This window comes from Zingiber officinale, chromosome 6B (genome assembly GCF_018446385.1).
Source record: "Zingiber officinale cultivar Zhangliang chromosome 6B, Zo_v1.1, whole genome shotgun sequence".
Taxonomy (NCBI): Eukaryota; Viridiplantae; Streptophyta; class Magnoliopsida; order Zingiberales; family Zingiberaceae; genus Zingiber; species Zingiber officinale.
Genome location: NC_055996.1, coordinates 114,094,189 through 114,112,375, shown reverse-complemented (window position 1 = coordinate 114,112,375; position 18,187 = coordinate 114,094,189). Strand labels below are relative to the sequence as shown.

At 42.8% G+C, this 18,187-nt stretch overlaps 1 protein-coding gene across 1 annotated transcript; it reads left to right on the top strand.

Annotated features, from left to right (window-relative positions):
* The first annotated feature begins 501 nt into the window (after positions 1–501).
* Positions 502–2,714, top strand: LOC121989021 (cytochrome P450 86B1-like). Its single transcript, XM_042542800.1, has 2 exons — positions 502–2,082; positions 2,161–2,714. The coding sequence occupies exons 1-2, from the start codon at positions 784–786 to the stop codon at positions 2,542–2,544; spliced, it is 1,683 nt and encodes a 560-aa protein (XP_042398734.1). The 5' UTR covers positions 502–783; the 3' UTR covers positions 2,545–2,714.
* Positions 2,715–18,187: the final 15,473 nt, after the last annotated feature.

Below are 18,187 nucleotides of genomic sequence, written 5' to 3'. Positions count from 1 at the left end.
ACCAAACAAATGCTCGAGCGTCCCGGGACGTGTATATCATTGTAGATGTCACTATATTATTAAATACAAACAGATGCTTACCTTCTCACTTATCTTAATACTGACAATTAATGACAATAGTAGAAAAAACAGACACCTCGTTCATTGTAAGTGAACCATATTTAATCTGCAAAGACCAGATGCTTAAATCACTGGATAAATTGCACTGCTGCCCAAGAAACGCAAACAGCCCTTGCTGTTGAATGGTTGACAGACATTGCATGTTTCTACAAAACATCGCCATCCTCCTTTGCTTTTGCAATGCAAGCCACCCAACTTCTCCTAATAAATTAGCAGACTTCAATGGCGATTGCTCAACCTTCTCCAATAACGACTGAATTTAATTTGGACGAACAAAGAAAAGAATAAAAGGAGCAGAGTAGTTGGAATTTTAGTTACTTGGAGTTGAGCTAGCTTGGAGGAGTATACGGAAAGTGCAAAAGCAGTTGTGTTTGGCCACCTTCCGAGGGTCACACCTAATTTACACCCTCCCTCCGTCCGATTGCATGCCTGGGGGGACCTTCACCGACCCTCATCCTCCACACCTTCCCTGCTTCTTCTAAAGCATATTATCAGCATCGTATTGTTATTATAATATAATTCCCTGCATCCACGCGTTTATATAATATCGACGGATTGATTGCAAGGCTTAATAATTAATTCGATTGCGGCTTTCTTTCTGTTGAACTGATTGAACGGCAAGAGTAGCTCCGACAAGCGAAGCTTGCTACAAGGGCTTCGTCCATGCAGTGGATCTGGTCCTTTTATAAATTGATATTGCAGTGCACTTGGGGAATTAAGCTGGGCATGATGAACTCCGGCAACCAGACCGCCCTCTCGTCCCCTGCCGACGTCGTGGTGAGTGGATTACTGAGGCTGCTGCCGGAAATCCGAACGGTGGAGCTATTCGTGGCGGTGGCAATTTTCGTGGGCATCCATGCGGTGAGACAGGGGAGAGTGCATGGGCTGTGTGTGTGGCCGGTGGTGGGCATGCTTCCGTCGCTGCTGCTCGCGCTCCGGCGCCACATGTACGAGTGGGTCACCGGTGTGCTGGAGCGGCAGGGCGGCACGTTCACCTTCCGCGGCCCGGTGGGCACCAACCTCCATTGCGTGGTCACCGCCGATCCCCGCAACTTGGAGCACCTGCTCAAGGCCCGCTTCGCCAACTTCCCCAAGGGCCCTTACTTCCGCGACACCGTCCGCGACCTCCTCGGCGACGGCATATTCAGCGCCGACGACGAGACGTGGCGGCGCCAGCGCAAGGCCGCCAGCCTTGACTTCCACTCGGCGGCGTTCCGGGCCCTGACGGCGCACTCCCTGGTGGAGCTGGTCCACGAGCGGCTGCTCCCGGTGCTGGCGGACGCCGCGGAGCGGCGAGCGCAGTTGGACCTCCAAGACGTGCTCCTCCGCCTCACCTTCGACAACGTGTGCATGATCGCGTTCGGGACCGACCCGGGCTGCCTCGGCCCGGGGCTGCCGAAGATTCCCTTCGCGAGCGCGTTCGAGAAGGCGACGGAGGCGACTATCCTCCGTTTCGTGATGCCGACGGCGGTGTGGAGGGCGATGAGGCATGTCGGGGTGGGAAGCGAGCGGTGCCTGAGGAAGTCCATCGAGGCGGTGGACGAGTTCGCCTACGACGTGATAAGGAAGAGGAAGGAGGAGGCGGCGGCAGCAGGGGGAGAACACGGGATGACCAAGAAGGGCGATCTGCTGACGTCGTTCATGGGGATGCGAGATGAAGATGGGAAGCCGTACTCGGATAAGTTCCTGAGGGACATCTGCGTCAACTTCATTCTGGCAGGGAGGGACACCTCGTCGGTGGCGCTGGCCTGGTTCTTCTGGCTCCTGAACACCCACCCGGAGGTGGAGGCCCGGATCGTCGAAGAGGTCGACAAGATAGTGGAGGAGAGGGAGGAGGCGATCACCGAGCCGGAGGAGGACTTGGTGCTGAGACCGGAAGAAGTGAAGAGGATGGAGTATCTGCATGCCGCCTTATCGGAGGCGCTCCGGCTGTACCCCTCCGTGCCGGTAGATCACAAGGAGGTGCGTTCGTATCCGTAAGAAACAAATTATAATCCTATCATCAAATTACAAACTATATGCAAAATCAACTGTATGCAGGTTGTGGAAGACGATGTGTTTCCTGATGGCACGGTGCTGAAGAAAGGGACGAAGGTGGTCTACGCGATCTTCTCCATGGGGAGGATGGAGAGCATATGGGGGAAGGATTCCCGCGAGTACCGACCGGAGAGGTGGCTCAAGGATGGCCGGTTCTTAAGCGAGCCGGCGTACAAGTTCACGGCGTTCAACGGCGGGCCGAGGCTGTGTCTTGGCAAGGACTTCGCCTACTACCAGATGAAGTTTGTGGCCGCCTCCATACTGCGCCGGTACCGAGTGAAGGTGGCGGAGGGCCACCCTGTGGCGCCCAAGTTGGCCCTCACCATGTACATGAAGTACGGGCTCAAGGTCACCCTCACCAGGCGAGATCAACACGAGGCAATATAATATAACACCATTCGATCGGAAATTAAACACTTTGTTTGGAATTAATTATTCACCTCGCTCATAATTACTATTGTGCTTTTCCCAGAATTTTATGTACTCTATTGATATGTAATACGCGATTTGAAACTCAAAAGTCTGAATAATATTTTAAATATTTTTAAACTGAATTAGCAGGGAATTAATTAATTAAGCTAGAAAAAGGGAGTTGATTAAGAACTAATAAACACATATGGACAAAATTCAGAGTTCAAATTCGACCGGTTTACGTTGAATGCTATACTCAATGCTTGTGCCGACTTGGCTTACTTAGATATGGGCAGTCAGGTTCATGCCTATCCGCTGAAAGTTGAACTGGAATTCGATACAATCATATACACAATGCGATAACGGATATTGTTCTGATTTGAGATCCTGAACGAGTGAACCACCAAGGACGAGCTGTCCTTGGGTCGAATTGATTTCAAACGATCCGGTGATGAGTGAGCTCCTGGGAGACTTGAAATACTCAACAAGGATTAAAATGAAGGCCAAAGTGTACCTTGACACAATCATTCGCTAAAGTCAAACTTTAGTAGTCAAAGAAGGACAAGTAGAGATTAGAAGTGTACTTTTTTCGCGTACTTAGTGCCCATGGGAGTAGACTCTTCTTTATACTATCTTGGAGGAGAGAACCACGCCCCCACGGGCGGGATCAACCGGTTATGACATGGTATTCTTGCAACATGGGTCGGGAGGTCGAAGGTCTGCGGCAGCAATTGCGATAACATCAATATCTGTCCGTGCTAAGCACCTTCGACCGTCATGTCATCGCCGGGCCCGTATTCACCATGATTTACTCCCTCTCATACTCGTGGGGCAGGGGTGAGGGGGCCGCTGGACGGCGGGACCCGCCTTTTTGCAACTTGGAGGAGAGAACCACGGCATCTACGTTCCCCTACCCATATCCCCAGTCACTCACGTTCTAGTCGAGGGGATGTCATGTCGTCCCATGTTCTTTGCTTCTTCTGTCACTCTTGTTTAGATGTCCCATGGTTCCATGTTTTCCGCATCCTTTGCTAGTTACGTCATCCACACTCAGGAAGGCAAGGTAAAGGTACTTGGGATGCTCGGCTATCAAGGAACTAAGTCAAGTGTTTGAAGAAGTAGGAGTGACCATGTCAAAGGCTCGAGGGAGGCTGAGTGTCAAGGAGTTAGGAGCGGCTGAGTGTTGAGAAGTTAGGAACAATCGAGTGTCAAGGAGTCATGCCCTGAATTCCCAAGTAAGGTCTTCAAATTAGGATTTGATTCGGACCAAGCTTTCTTTGACTAGGCTTGAGTTCCATTTGACTCGGCTCAGGTGCGTCTTGGTCCAATCCCTGTTAGTCTTGACTCGAGTGTCACTACTAAAAAAATCTCTGATTTGTGATTGATTTAGCGACGGAATAATAATTTTATCGTTAATTTACAATGAAAATGAGGATCAAACGTCAAGTAGAGACAAAGCAATAATTTAATCGACTGAATTTTATTTTGTCGCAAAGTTATGCAATGTAATTAACTTTTTTTTTTATTTTTTTCTATTTTAATGATAGAATTATAGTATTTGTTAGTTCATGATTAGATTAATATACTGAATAATATTCCGTCACAAAATTATGTAATGTAATTATCTTTTTATTTTATTTTTCTTTATTTTAGCGACTAAATTAATATTTAGTCATTAGGCAACGACTGAATTAATATTCAGTTGTTATTTAACGCCTGAATTATAGTATTCATCGCTATTTTCAAATAAAATAAGGTTCTTGTCTGAAATATTTCGTTGTTATTTTTATCGCTATTAATAATTATATATAAATATAATAATTATTATTTATTTTAAAAATTATTTAGAGTAATTTTTTTATTATTTTTAGTTAATAAATTTTGTAGTATTTTTTTAAAAAAAATTGATTATATTATTTAATTATTTAATTAATATATTTAATTTTAGATTGCGTTTGAAGAGTTCGAGCTTCAAAGAAGATCGCAGAGACAAACCCAATGACTCTCTTCTCGTGTGTACTGGAATACTATAGCTACTGAGCTATTGATCCATATCCTATCCATAAATTTATTCCTTTATACCTGCTGATCAACCTTACGATCAGAAGGCTGATCGGCACACAGGGGGAAGCGCCGCCCGTGCCGATCCCCTTCCATCGAGCTTTGTTCCAAACCCCCTTAGAAATAGCCCAAGCGCATCAAGAGCGGAGATCATCTTCAGATGATCTTCCCATTCAGGATACACGGAAAGGCAAGGCGCCCTGTAGCAATGCGTCTCCTGAGCAGATCAACTGGTAGTTCTCAAAGGAGATCTTACAAGATCCTTTGCCCAGAGACATTACACCTCGCTGGCGATCTGGACGTACAACGGGTCGACCGATCCAGATGACCATCTGGATCAGTTCGATAACGAAACCACGCTGCACAAATATACAGATGGAGTGAAGTGCCGAGTCTTCCTTATGACTCTCTTCGGATCAGTGCAGTGCTGGTTCAGTAGACTGCCGGATGGCTCAATACAGAGCTTCAAAGACTTCCGAGACACTTTCCAGCACCGTTTCGCTAGCAATCGACGCTACCAGAAGACGAGTGTCAACCTCTTTACCTTGAAGCAAGGGCCCAAGGAGGCGCTCCGAGCATACATACAACGCTTCAACCAAGTGACCATGGACATCCCATCGGTCTCATCTGAGACAATGATGAACGCCTTCACCCAGGGGCTTGTCGAGGGAGATTTTTTCTGGTCGCTCATTAGGAAGTTGCCTAGGGACTTCGACACATGCTCAAGAAGGCCAACGAGTACATCAATATGAAAGAAGCCCAGACGGCCAGAAGAAAGGAGGCGCTGACTGAGCATTCAGCGTCGAACGAGCACCGACCGTCAAGCAGCCATCAGCCGCCCAAGAGGTCGAGGGCTGAAGGAGCGCGACCGCACCAAGAGGCCAGGACACATGTCGTATAATATGTGACATCCGGTCGGCCTAAGGCATTGAAGGGCAAGGTATGGACGCCTATATTTTGTTCGTTCCACTAGTCGGCGACGCACAACACGCGGGATTGCCGAGGACTAACACCAATCGTCAGTCGACCGACCCCAAGAGGATACCGTCATCGATCTCCTTCTCCCGATCGGCGACAAAAGCATCGATCGACTAGGCGGCGAGAGGAAGAAAGAAGGGAGCCCGAGCGCCATGACCAACATTAGTGAAGGGAGGACACTGATCCCTCCCGAGTCCCAGCCGAGTGAAATAGGCCATCCGCTTGGGAAGAAGAAACCAGGAACAACACTTCCCAAGGAGAGATAGGCATGATCACTGGAGGGCTGACCGACGGCGACTCCAACTGAGCTAGGAAGTCATACGCTCGGTAGTTAGATATTTACGCTGTGGGATGCAACAAAGAGAAAGTCGAAGGGCCTCAGATCAGCTTCGGCCCCAGCGACTTGGAGGGAGTAGAGATCCCTCATGATGACACACTGATCATCCGAGCGGTAATTGTCAATTACACAATTCACCGTACCTTTGTTGGTACAGGAAGTTCGGTGAACATTATTTTCAAGAAGGCGTTTGATCAGTTGTAAATTGATCGAAGTGAGCTGCTGCCCATGATAACCCCGCTGTACGACTTCACGGGGAACAAAGTGTTGCCGCTCGAACAAGTCCGCCTAGCCATCTCGCTCGGAGAGGATCCACTGAAGAGAACCAGGACCACCAACTTCATCGTGGTGGACACGCCGTCGGTCTATAATGTCATATTGAGCCGACCAGCTCTCAACGAGTTCTAGACAGTAGTATCTACTTACTGCCAGAAAATTAAGTTCCCGATGGATGACCGGGTGGAAGAAGTTAAGGGTGATCAGCTAGTCGCTCGACGATGCTACGTCGAGATGATAAAGTCCGAGGCTAGGAGCGCTCGAAAGACTTCACGACTGGAGGTAAACATGATCACTGAAAAACCCCCTACCTTGGAATACGAAGAAAAGGAGGAGGTCCAGATCCACCCCAGCCGAGCGGAGGCAACAACCTTCATCATCACCGACCTGGAGGAGGAGAAAAATGCAGAGCTGGTCGCTTGCCTTAAACAAAATCATGACGTATTCGCCTGGTCGACCTATGAGCTTCCCGGTATCTCCCCGAGCATGGCTCAGTATAAGCTTCATGTTTGACTAGACGCTCGGCCGATGAAACAAAGGAAAAGGGATTTCAGCGCGGAGCAAAATGTGATCATCCGGGCGGAGATAGAGAAGCTACTGGAGGCCGACCATATTAGGGAAGTTTAATTCTCGAGCTCACTAGCCAATGTTGTGCTAGTCTCTAAGCCGGGCAACATATGACGAGTCTGCATTGACTTCTGTGATATGAACAAGACTTGCCCAAAGGATTTCTATCTGCTGCCCATGATAGACCAAATGGTGGACTCAACGGTGGGATGCAAGCTGATGTGCTTGCTCGATGCGTATCAGGGGTACCACCAAGTGCCGCTCACCTGCGAGGACCAGGAGAAGGTCAGCTTTATTACGGCCGACAGCATGTATTGCTACAATGTCATGTCGTTCGGACTCAAGAGCGCCAGAGCCACTTACAAGAGGCTGATGAACAAGGTGTTCCAACAGCAGATCGACCGTAATACGGAGGTATACGTCGACAACATATTAATTAAATCCCTCCGAGCTGGTGACTAATGACAGATATTAACGAAACTTACCGAATACTGAGGACTTACGTGATAAAGCTGAACCCCGGCAAGTGTCTGTTCGGCACGAAGAGTGGCCGCTTTCTGGACTACATAGTGACCGAGCGGGGCATTGAAGCCAATCCGAGCAAGGTCAAAGCTTTGCAAGACATGCCTCCACCTCAGAACTTAAAGGCAGCTCAAAGGCTGGCTGGTCGGATCACGACGTTGTTCAGATTTATCTCCAAGTCATCCGATTGGAGTCTGTCATTCTTTAAAGTGCGACCGGGCGCTGGAAGAGCTGAAGGAATATCTAAACTCCTTGCCTATATTAGCCAAGCCAGTTGTTGGTGAGCCACTCTGGATTTATCTGTCATCCAATGAACATGTCGTTGGATCAGCTTTGGTTAGGCAGAACGACCAAGATCAGTAGCCTGTATATTTTTTGAGCCATATATTGAAGGATGCTAAATCTCGCTACACTGGTCTCAAAAAACTAGCGTAAGCTTTGATTCTAGTCGCTCGAAGGCTTCGTCCATACTTCCAAGCATACACAATCATCGTGCTAACTAACAATGCCCTTGGATGAGTTCTTCTCAATCTAGAAGTATCGAGAAGGTTAATCAAATGGACAACCGAGCTGAGCGAGTTCGACATTCAGTATCAACCCCGAGCGACAATCAAGGAGCAGGCCTTGGCAGATTTCATCATAGAAGTCCAGAGCAAAGAGACGACGGTAACATGGAAGATATATATGGACGGCTCGTCCACTCGGTAGGGCAGTGAAATCGACATATTGCTTATCTGACCGCGGGAGGATCGGATGCAGCTGTCCGTTCGGCTAGACTACATAGCCACTAATAACGAAGCAGAGTATGAGGCGCTGATAACCGACCTGCAGGCAACTCGGCATGTGGGAGCAGTTAAAGCACTCATCCACTCAGACTCCCAACTTGCTACCCAACAGCTGTCTGTGATATTTGAGATAAGCAACGCTCGACTAAAGCTCTATGCGGAGGCTTTCGAGAAGCTGAAGGCCAACTTCCAGAAGGTCATCATACAGAAGATCCCCCGATCAGAGAACCAGGCGGCAGATGAGTTAGCGAAACTAGCCAGTTCGTTGACGCCGATCGCCATAGGTCAACCGATCAAGCAAGTCTCACTTGTGGTGCATATTGACCGAATGGAAGGAATAGCCTTCCCAAACGACTGGAGGACAACTCTGACGGAGTTTCTGCGTTCGGGAACTACGCCTTCCGATCTGGAAGAAGCCCGTTTATTGAAGAAGAGGGTCGGACGATTCACCTTGATCGGGGACCAGCTTTACAAGAGAGCCTTCTATAGGCCCCTCCTCAAGTGCGTCGGATCGGAAGACGTTGAGTACATCCTGAAGGAGGTGCACCAAAGCTCTTGCGGAGGTCATCCAGGCGGCTGAGAATTAACCCGAAAGATACCCCTGGCCGGATATTTTTGGCTGACCCTCCAAGAGGATGCCGCTCGGATGGTGGCCACCTGTTTGTCCTGCCAGAAGTATCACAACCTGCCGCACCAACCGACCGAGGAATGAAGGTGCCCATGGTATCATGCCCGTTCGACCAATGGGGCATGAATATCGTTGGACCATTCCCAATGGCGACCGGTCAGCGAAAGTTTCTGCTCGTCACGGTTGACTACTTCTTTAAGTAGGTGGAAGCCAAGCCGCTTGCAAGAATCACCGAGCAGATGGTCATCAAATTTATTTGACAAAATATCATTTGCTGGTTCAGCATCCCATGCCAACTCGTATCTGATAACGGAAGGTAGTTCACTGGTCGGAGGCTCAGAGAGTGGTGCAAAGGCTATGACATCCAACAAGCCTTCACTTCTGTGGCCCACCCCCAGGGCAACGGGTAAGCCAAAGTCGCCAATCGGGAGATCCTCAGAGTCTTACGCGCTCGGCTCGACCATGTTGGAGGCAGCTAGGTCAACGAGCTCCCTAGTTGTGCTGTGGGTGTTGGTTGGTCCTAGGAAGATTGTACCGGTTCCACTGTATAAAAATTTTGTACAAGTGTCGAACCTTTCCTAAACAACCTATTGTGTTATTTAGAAGTTAAATTAGGAATCGTAAATGGAACTTAACATTATTGATTCCAAATTTAACTTATCTGCTCTTAATGGTTTAGATTTGGATCGCAAGTGAAACTTAATACTATTGATCCAAATCAACCTATGTTATAAATTCAATTAAATATTAATTTCTAAAATTGACTTCCAGTACTGCATGGTGAGGCACATGACCTTCTTGGGTATGGGAGCATCCACCACCGCCTAGACAAAGCCTTTTAAGGAAAGCGAATATTTAATTTCCTTATATAACTCTAGGTTTAACCAAAAGGAACAATCGAATCACAAATTCAAAAAATAAAAAAAAACATAAACTCGAATAACAAATTCGAAAAACTAGAATATATTGCCTCTTGCGTTTGGAATTCATACAAAGAAAAATAACTAGCATGATGCGGAAAATAATAACTAGTTATACCTTTTCTTTGTATGCTAATAACCTCGAGATCTTCTGTCGTATTTCTCGCCTCGCCTTGGACGTCGTGTGGGCGACGATCCTCCAAGATGAACACCACCCAAAGCCTTCTTCCTCCTTCTCTAAAATCCAGCCACCACCACCACCAAGGAACCAAAGAGAGCAAGGGGAAAGGGAAGGGAGAGAGGGCCAACCACAATAGAGAGCTCCAACAAGAGAATAATTATTGATTTCTCATGAGGCCTCTCCTCCCCTTATTTTATATTACTTGCCCAAGATAAATAAGGAAAGACTTTTATAAAAATTAAAATCTTCCTCTTGTTTTTCTTTTTCCCCTTTTATTTTTCCTTTTCCTTTCTCTTGATTGATTCAATCATTGATTGGATCAATTATTGATTGGCCGGCCCCTTGCTTGGGCACCAAGCAAGAGTGGCCGACCCTTTAAAAGGAAGAAAATAATTCTTGTAAAAATTTTATAAGCAAAGAAGGAAAGCTCTTATAAAAATTTTACAAGGTCTCTTTTAATTTCCTAAAGTGGATGTTAAAAAAGGAAAGTTTTAAAAATTAAAACCAAGTTTTAAAATTTAAAAATTCTCTTCTAAAATTTTCTTTTTAAAAATGGTTACAAAAAGGAAAAGTTTTAAATTTAAAACTCTCTTTTAAAAAATCATGAGGATGGTTAAATAAGGAAAGTTTAAAAACTTTTAAAACTCTCTTTTAAACCATGTGGCCTAATTCAAATAAGGAAAGTTTTAAAATTTAAAATCTCTCTTTTAAAACTTGTAGATATCTACAAAGACAAGATTTTAAAAATTCAAAACACCCCTCCTATTATGAATTATTGTGGTCGACCCCTCTTTGCTTGGACACCATGTAAAGGGTCGGCCCCTTTGAGAAGGAATTTGGCCAGCCCATATGGCTTGGTCACCAAGCCATGGGCCGATCCCTCTTGGACACCAAGAAGGGCTTTTCATCAGTGGACATGAGGCATTAATGAGGCTATAATAGGGACCTAGAGGAGAATTGGTTTTGGCCTCCCGACGAGCTTGAGTATTCCGTGTTCGCCCCGAACACATAACTCAAGTTCATCAACAATAACTCATTCCACTAGAGAGTTATTATTGCACTACCGCACCAATCCCAAATTACATTATGGACTCCTTCTCATCATGAGTGTGTTAGTCTCCCTATGTTTAAGATATCGAATGCCCACTAATTAATTGAGTTACTGACAACTCATTTTAATTAATGTCTTAGTCCAAGAGTAGTACCACTCAACCTCATTGTCATGTCAGACTAAGTCCACCTGCAGGGTTTAACATGACAATCCTTATGAGCTCCTCTTGGGGGCATTCTCAACCTAGATGACTAGGACACAGTTTCTTTCTATAATCAACAATACACACTATAAGCAATATCATTTTCCAACTTATCGGGCCTATTGATTTATCGAGCTAAATCTCACCTTTTGATAAGTCAAAGAAATAAATACTAAATATATATTCTTGTTATTATAATAGGATTAAGAGCACACACTTCTATAATAACTAAGATCTTGTTCTTTTATTAAGTCAGTATAAAAAGAACTTACCTTAAATGGTCTTACTCAATACACTTAGAGTGTGTTAGTATAATTTATTAGTCAAGATAAACTAATACCTAATTACACTATGACTATTCCAATGGTTTGTTCCTTTCCATCTTAGTTGTGAGCAACTGTTTATAATTTATAAAGAACTGATAACACGATCTTCTGTGTGTGACACCACACACAATGTTATCTACAATATAAATTAATTGAATAACTACACTTAACAAATAAATGTAGACATTTGACCAATGTAATTCTTTTATTTCAAAAATAAATGTTTACAAAAGCTAGACTTTTAGTATATACTCTAACAATCTCCCACTTATACTAAAAGACTAAGCTGCCATATCTGCTGCCATACATCTGATTCCCATCCCCTCCACATGCCGATCAAAAGCTTTCGCCAGAAGGGCCTTAGCGAAAGGATTTGCCAGGTTATCTGCTGATGCAATCTTGGTAACGACAACTTCTCCTCGCTTGACGATGTCTTGTATCAGGTGGTACTTGCGCTCTATATGTTTACTCGCCTTATGGGCTCATGGTTCCTTCGAGTTTGCTGCACCGCTATTATCACAATAAATTGTGATGATTTTGGGCAAACCAGGAATCACATCTAAGTCCATTAGAAAGTTTCTGAGCCATACAACTTCTTTGGCTGTCTCAAAGGCTGCCACATACTTAGCTTCCATGGTTGAGTCTGATACGCATTTCTACTTAACACTCCTCCATGCAATAGCTCAACCTCCTAAAGTAAACACATAGCCTGATGTAGACTTACTGTTGTCTCTATCTGATTGGAAGTCTGAATCCATGTAACCCATAGGGAGCAAATCGTCTACTTGGTAAACTAGTATATAATCTCTAGTCCTTCTCAGGTACTTCAATATATGCTTTACAGCAGTCCAATGTCCTTGTCCAGGGTTACTCTGATATCTACTAACCATGCCCATGGCAAAACAGATATCAGGTCTCGTACACAGCATTGCATACATTAGGCTTCCCATAGCCGAAGCATAAGGAACTGCCTTCATGTCCTCTATCTCCTTTGATGTCTTCGGAGACATCTCTTTAGATAAAGTTACTCCATGCCTAAAAGGTAAGAAACCTTTCTTGGAGTTTTACATGCTAAAATGAGCAAAGATTGTATCTATATATGAAGCTTGAGATAGACACAACATCCTTTTCTTGCGATCCCTTATGACTTTGATCCCAAGAATGTGTGCACATTCTCCTAAGTCTTTCATATCGGAGTGTTTGGACAACCATACCCTTACGTCTGATAACACTTTGACATTGTTGTCAATTAACAAAATGCCATCCACATATAGTACAAGAAATACCACCACGTTTTCGTTACACTTCTTGTATACACAAGACTCATCCGGACACTGAATAAATCCATATGACTGGATTACTTCGTTAAAATGGATGTTCCAAGATCTTGAAGCTTGGTTCAGTCCATAAATGGACCGATTCAGCTTTCACACTAGATGCTCTTTGCCTTTTTCAATGAACCCCTCTGGTTGCTTTATATGGATGTTTTCTTCAAGACTTCCGTTAAGGAAAGCTGTCTTGATATCCATTTGCCAAACCTCATAATCCATATGAGTAGCAATGGATAAGAGTATCCGGATAGACTGAAGCATGACTACCGGTGAAAAGGTCTTCTCATAATCGATTCCCTCTTTTTGAGTGTATCCTTTCGCAACAAGCCTTGCCTTGAAGGTTTCTACCTTCCCGTCTGTCCTTTTTTTTTTTCCTTTTGTAGATCTACTTGCATCCAACGGCTTTTACACCATCTGGTGGTTCTACAAGCTCCCAGACCTTTTAGAATACATAGATTCTATTTCGGAATTCATCGCCTTTTGCCAAGATGCTGCATCTATATCTTGGAGTGCTTCGTCATATGTCCGGGGATTAGGTTCATGTTTACCTGGGATCAAGTCTGAAGACTCTCCCAAAAACATGAATCTCTCAGGTTGCCTCACAATCCTCCCACTACGACGAGGCACTGTCTGTGGTTGTGTATCATGTGTGACACATGTTACAGTTTCTTGTGATACTTCATCTTGTACTATTGGTACTAAAGTAGACGTGTCCTCTCTAATTTCTTCTAGAACGATTTTGCTACTGGACTTGTGATCCATTATATAGTCTTCTTCTAAAAACTGGGCATTGGTGCTAACAATGACCTTTTGGTCTTTAGGACTATAAAATAAACTACCTTTCGTTCCTCTAGGATAACCCACAAACACGCGAACTTCTGTACGAGATTCTAACTTATCACCATATGCTTTTAGCACATGTGCTGGATTACCCCAAACCCGAATATGTCTTAGACTGGGCTTTTGCCCATTCCATAATTCTTTGGGAGTAGATGGTACTGATTTAGAAGGAACTAAGTTCAGAATGTGCGCTGCTATTTCCAGAGCGTATCCCCAAAATGAATTTGGTAATTCTGAATAACTCATCATCGATCTAACCATCTCCATAAGAGTCATATTTCTTCGTTCTGCCACACCATTCTATTGGGGTGTACCAGGTGCTGATAATTGGGAATGAATCCCTACCTCTGATAAGTAATTCCTAAACTCTCCTAAAAGGTATTCGCCACCACGATTAGACCGTAGTGTTTTGATACTTTTACCAAGATGTTTCTCCGCATCAGCCTTGTACTCTTTGAACTTATCAAAGCACTCAGGCTTGCGGCGCATCAAGTAAATGTATCCGTGTCTCGAATAATAGTCTATAAAAGAGACAAAGTATTCGAAACCACCTCTTGCCTGGATAGACATAGGACCACACAAATCAGAATGAACCAGTTCTAACACATCTTTGGCTCTATACCCCTTGGCTTTAAAAGGTCTCTTGGTCATTTTACCTTCCAAGCAAGATTCACATGTTGGAAAATTTTCCAACTCTAATGAACCCAAGAGTCCATCGACTATAAGCCTTTGAATCCTACTTAAGTTAATATAACCAAGCCTTAGATGCCAAAGATATGTTTGGTTCATTTCCGAAGGTTCTTTTCTCTTATTAGAGTTAGAAGATGTGTTATTAATTTTCATTTGTTGCCTTGAGGGAGAAATTGGATTTAAAGTATATAAATTACCAACTAATGCACCAGAACAGATAAAAACCCTATTTCTTTTTATAACCACATTGTTATTGAAAGAAACAGAATATCCATCCAAATACAGTTTAGAAATTGAAATTAAATTCTTTCTAAAACTGGGTACATAAAGACAATTTCTTAAAATCAAACTTCTATTCCTATCAAAAGATAAGTAGACGTCTCCCACTACAACAGCTGCTACCTTAGTAGCATTGCCCATGTAGACGGTTATCTCTCTTTCAAATAGTCATCGGGTTTCTTGGAACCCCTGTAAAGAGTTGTAGACATGATCAGTGGCTCCCGTATCTACACACCAGGTGCTGGTAGATAACACCGCTAAACATGTTTCAACTACTAGAGAATCAGATATACCTTTATTGTTCTGATTTCTATGAGGACAGTCCGCCTTCCAATGTCTTGACTGCTTGCAGATGAAGCACTTGTCCTTCGGCTTCTTCATTCCAGCTTTTGGTCCTGTTCCTAGAGGTTTATTCACCTTCTTTGCTGAAATAACCTATTTCTTCTTCTTCTTCTTGCCTTTTGACTTAGAAGTAGAACCATTTTCAGCATAGTGAATATGAGAACTGTGACGAAATATACCTTCTACTGCCTGTAGTTCTGTCAAAAGTTTCGCCAACTTATACTCCCTTTTGTTCATGTTATAGTTTAGGCGGAACTGCTCAAAACTTCTGGGTAGCATTTGGAGAATAATATCGACCTGGGTTTCCCCATCGATTTCACCTCCAAGGACTTGTATTTCGTTCAGATTAACCATAATTTTGAGGATATGATCCCTTACGGGTGTCCCCTCTGTAATGGTGGCTGTCATTAACTTTCTCATTGCCTCTTGCCTAGCAGTCCGACTCTGGTGTCCAAAGAGTTCTTTGAGGTTGTTCATTATATCATAAGCAGTTGGTAAATCTTGATGCTGATGTTACAATATATTTGACATTGAAGTCAAAATGTAACACCGCTCCATCTCATCTGTTTTTACCCATTTCTTATAATACTCAATCTCCTCTGGGGTAGAATCACTGTTAGGTGTATCTGGGCATACCTTTGACAGTACAAACTTATAGCTTTCAGCAGTTAAGACAATATCCAGATTTATTTTCCAATCTATATAATTGGGACCAGTAAGTCTATTCTCTTTCAGAATAATGACCAGTGGGTTGAAAATCATCCTAAGAATCACAAAATAGACTTTGGTCAATACTCTAAATTTAGAATAATATTGATTTCTCAAACAATACTATTTAAATTAACCAACACCTCAAATCACCGTGAATTTTGTATGCCACGATAGTGTGGACGTATACAAAATCAAACATTTGTAAGAGGAGGTTTTACCCATTAATTTTATTCTTGTCAACCTAACTTTTTGACAAATAAAATTAATAGTTGATTTTCCTTCGATCATACAAATAATAGTAATGACTCCGATGGGGAGGATACTATTAGACCTGCCTAAGTGTTTACCATTACTTGACACTTAGTTCATTAATAAGATTGTGCCCCTTCCGATAGGGAAGATCACACGCTCTTGATTAATTTCCTATAGTCATTCAAAATGGAAGTTTGATCTAATGATCCACAAACAAACTCATCCGATATGGAAGAAAGCACTTAGAGCCAACGCGTAAGTTTGTTTGCATCACTTACAAATTAGTAATGGAGACCGTGGAATTTATTTAAAAATCCCTCTCCCACTTAGTTATTTAAGGTGAGGAATTTTAACTTATGCAAACATACATTACATGCACACACACACATCGCAGTAAATAAAAGCAATAAATTTGGAAATTAATTTTTCAACTATTATGACCTTTTCCATCACTGTCCTCCGTGTGCTCCAATCCTAGCTGCTGCCATCTTTAGCCACCGCCATCGGATCCAGTTGTCGCATCTATCTTACTTCTTATTCCGCTGCGCCTCTGGTTCTCCAATAGCACCACGCCTCGTAAAGATACGATCCATGACAAAAATAGAATTTTACATATATCGATCCTATATTTCACGAAGAAATGTACATGTAATCTAGATCGAAAATAAAATTCTAAAATCCTAGGGCTAATACAACTCCTGCTGTATTAGTCACATACAATCATGCACACACAAAAATAATGCCCTTAACATGTCCAAGGGTCCAATCACACACAATATCTATATGCCATAATAGTTGGAGCTTGCAACCATAAAGTTAGCACATCCTACTATTATCCTGCCTAAATTATGTATGACATGTGCATAATCTATTTAAAAACCAAACACACAGAGGCAAACCCTAGCTCTGATACCAATTGTTGGTTGGTCATAGGAAGATCGTACCGGTTCCACTGTATAAAAATTTTGTACAAGTGTCGAACGTTTCCTAAACATCCTATTGTGTTCTTTAGAAGTTAAATTAGGAATCGCAAACGGAACTTAACATTATTGATTCCAAATTTAATTTATCTGTTCTTAATGGTTTAGATTTGGTTCGCAAGCGAAACTTAACAATATTGATCAAAATCAACCTATGTTATAAATTCAATTAAATATTAATTTCCAAAATTGGCTTCTAGGACTGCATGGCGAGGCACATGACCTTCTTGGGTATGGGAGCATCCACCACCGCCTAGACAAAGCCTTTTAAGGAAAGCTAATATTTAATTTCCTTATATAACTCTAGGTTTAACCAAAAGGAACAATCGAATCACAAATTTGAAAAATAAAAAAAAACACAAACTCGAATAACAAATTTGAAAAACTAGAATCTAATGTCTCTCGCGTTTGGAATTCATACAAAGAAAAATAACTAGCATGATGCGGAAAACAATAACTAGTTATACCTTTTCTTTGTATGCTAATAACCTTGAGATCTTCTGTCGTATTTCTTGCCTCGCCTTGGACGTCGTGTGGGCGACGATCCTTCAAGATGAACACCACCCAAAGCCTTCTTCCTCCTTTTCTAAAATCCGACCACCACCACCACCAATGAACCAAAGAGAGCAAGGGGAAAGGGAAGGGAGAGAGGGCTGGCCACAATAGAGAGCTCCAACAAGAGAATAATTATTGATTTCTCATGAGGCCTCTCCTCCCCTTCTTTTATATTACTTGCCCAAGGCAAATAAGGAAAGACTTTTACAAAAATTAAAATCTTCCTTTTGTTTTTCCTTTTCCCCTTTTATTTTTCCTTTTCTTTTCTTTTAATTGATTCAATCATTGATTGAATCAATTATTGATTGGCCAACCCCTTGCTTGGTCACCAAGCAAGAGTGGCCGATTCCTTAAAAGGAAGAAAATAATTCTTGTAAAAATTTTATAAGCAAAGAAGGAAAGCTCTTATAAAAATTTTACAAGCTCTCTTTTAATTTCCTAAAGTGGATGTTAAAAAAGGAAAATTTTAAAAATTAAAACCAAGTTTTAGAATTTAAAACTTCTCTTCTAAAATTTCCTTTTTTAACATGGTTACAAAAAAGAAAAATTTTAAATTTAAAACTCTCTTTTAAAAAACCATGAGGATGGTTAAATAAGGAAAGTTTAAAAACTTTTAAAACTCTCTTTTAAATCATGTGGCCTAATTCAAATAAGGAAAGTTAGGAAAGTTTTAAATTTTAAAATCTTTCTTTTAAAACTTGTAGATATCTACAAAGATAAGATTTTAAAAATTCAAAACACCCCTCCTATTATGAATTATTGTGGCCGACCCCTCTTTGCTTGGACACCATGCAAAGGGCTGACC

Bases quoted from the DNA above. Each gene is read 5' to 3' on its own strand.
- LOC121989021 (XM_042542800.1), top strand. From the start codon at position 784: ATGCAGTGGATCTGGTCCTTTTATAAATTGATATTGCAGTGCACTTGG. The intron at 2,083-2,160 runs GTGCGTTCGTAT...AACTGTATGCAG, and splicing joins TGCCGGTAGATCACAAGGAG to GTTGTGGAAGACGATGTGTT.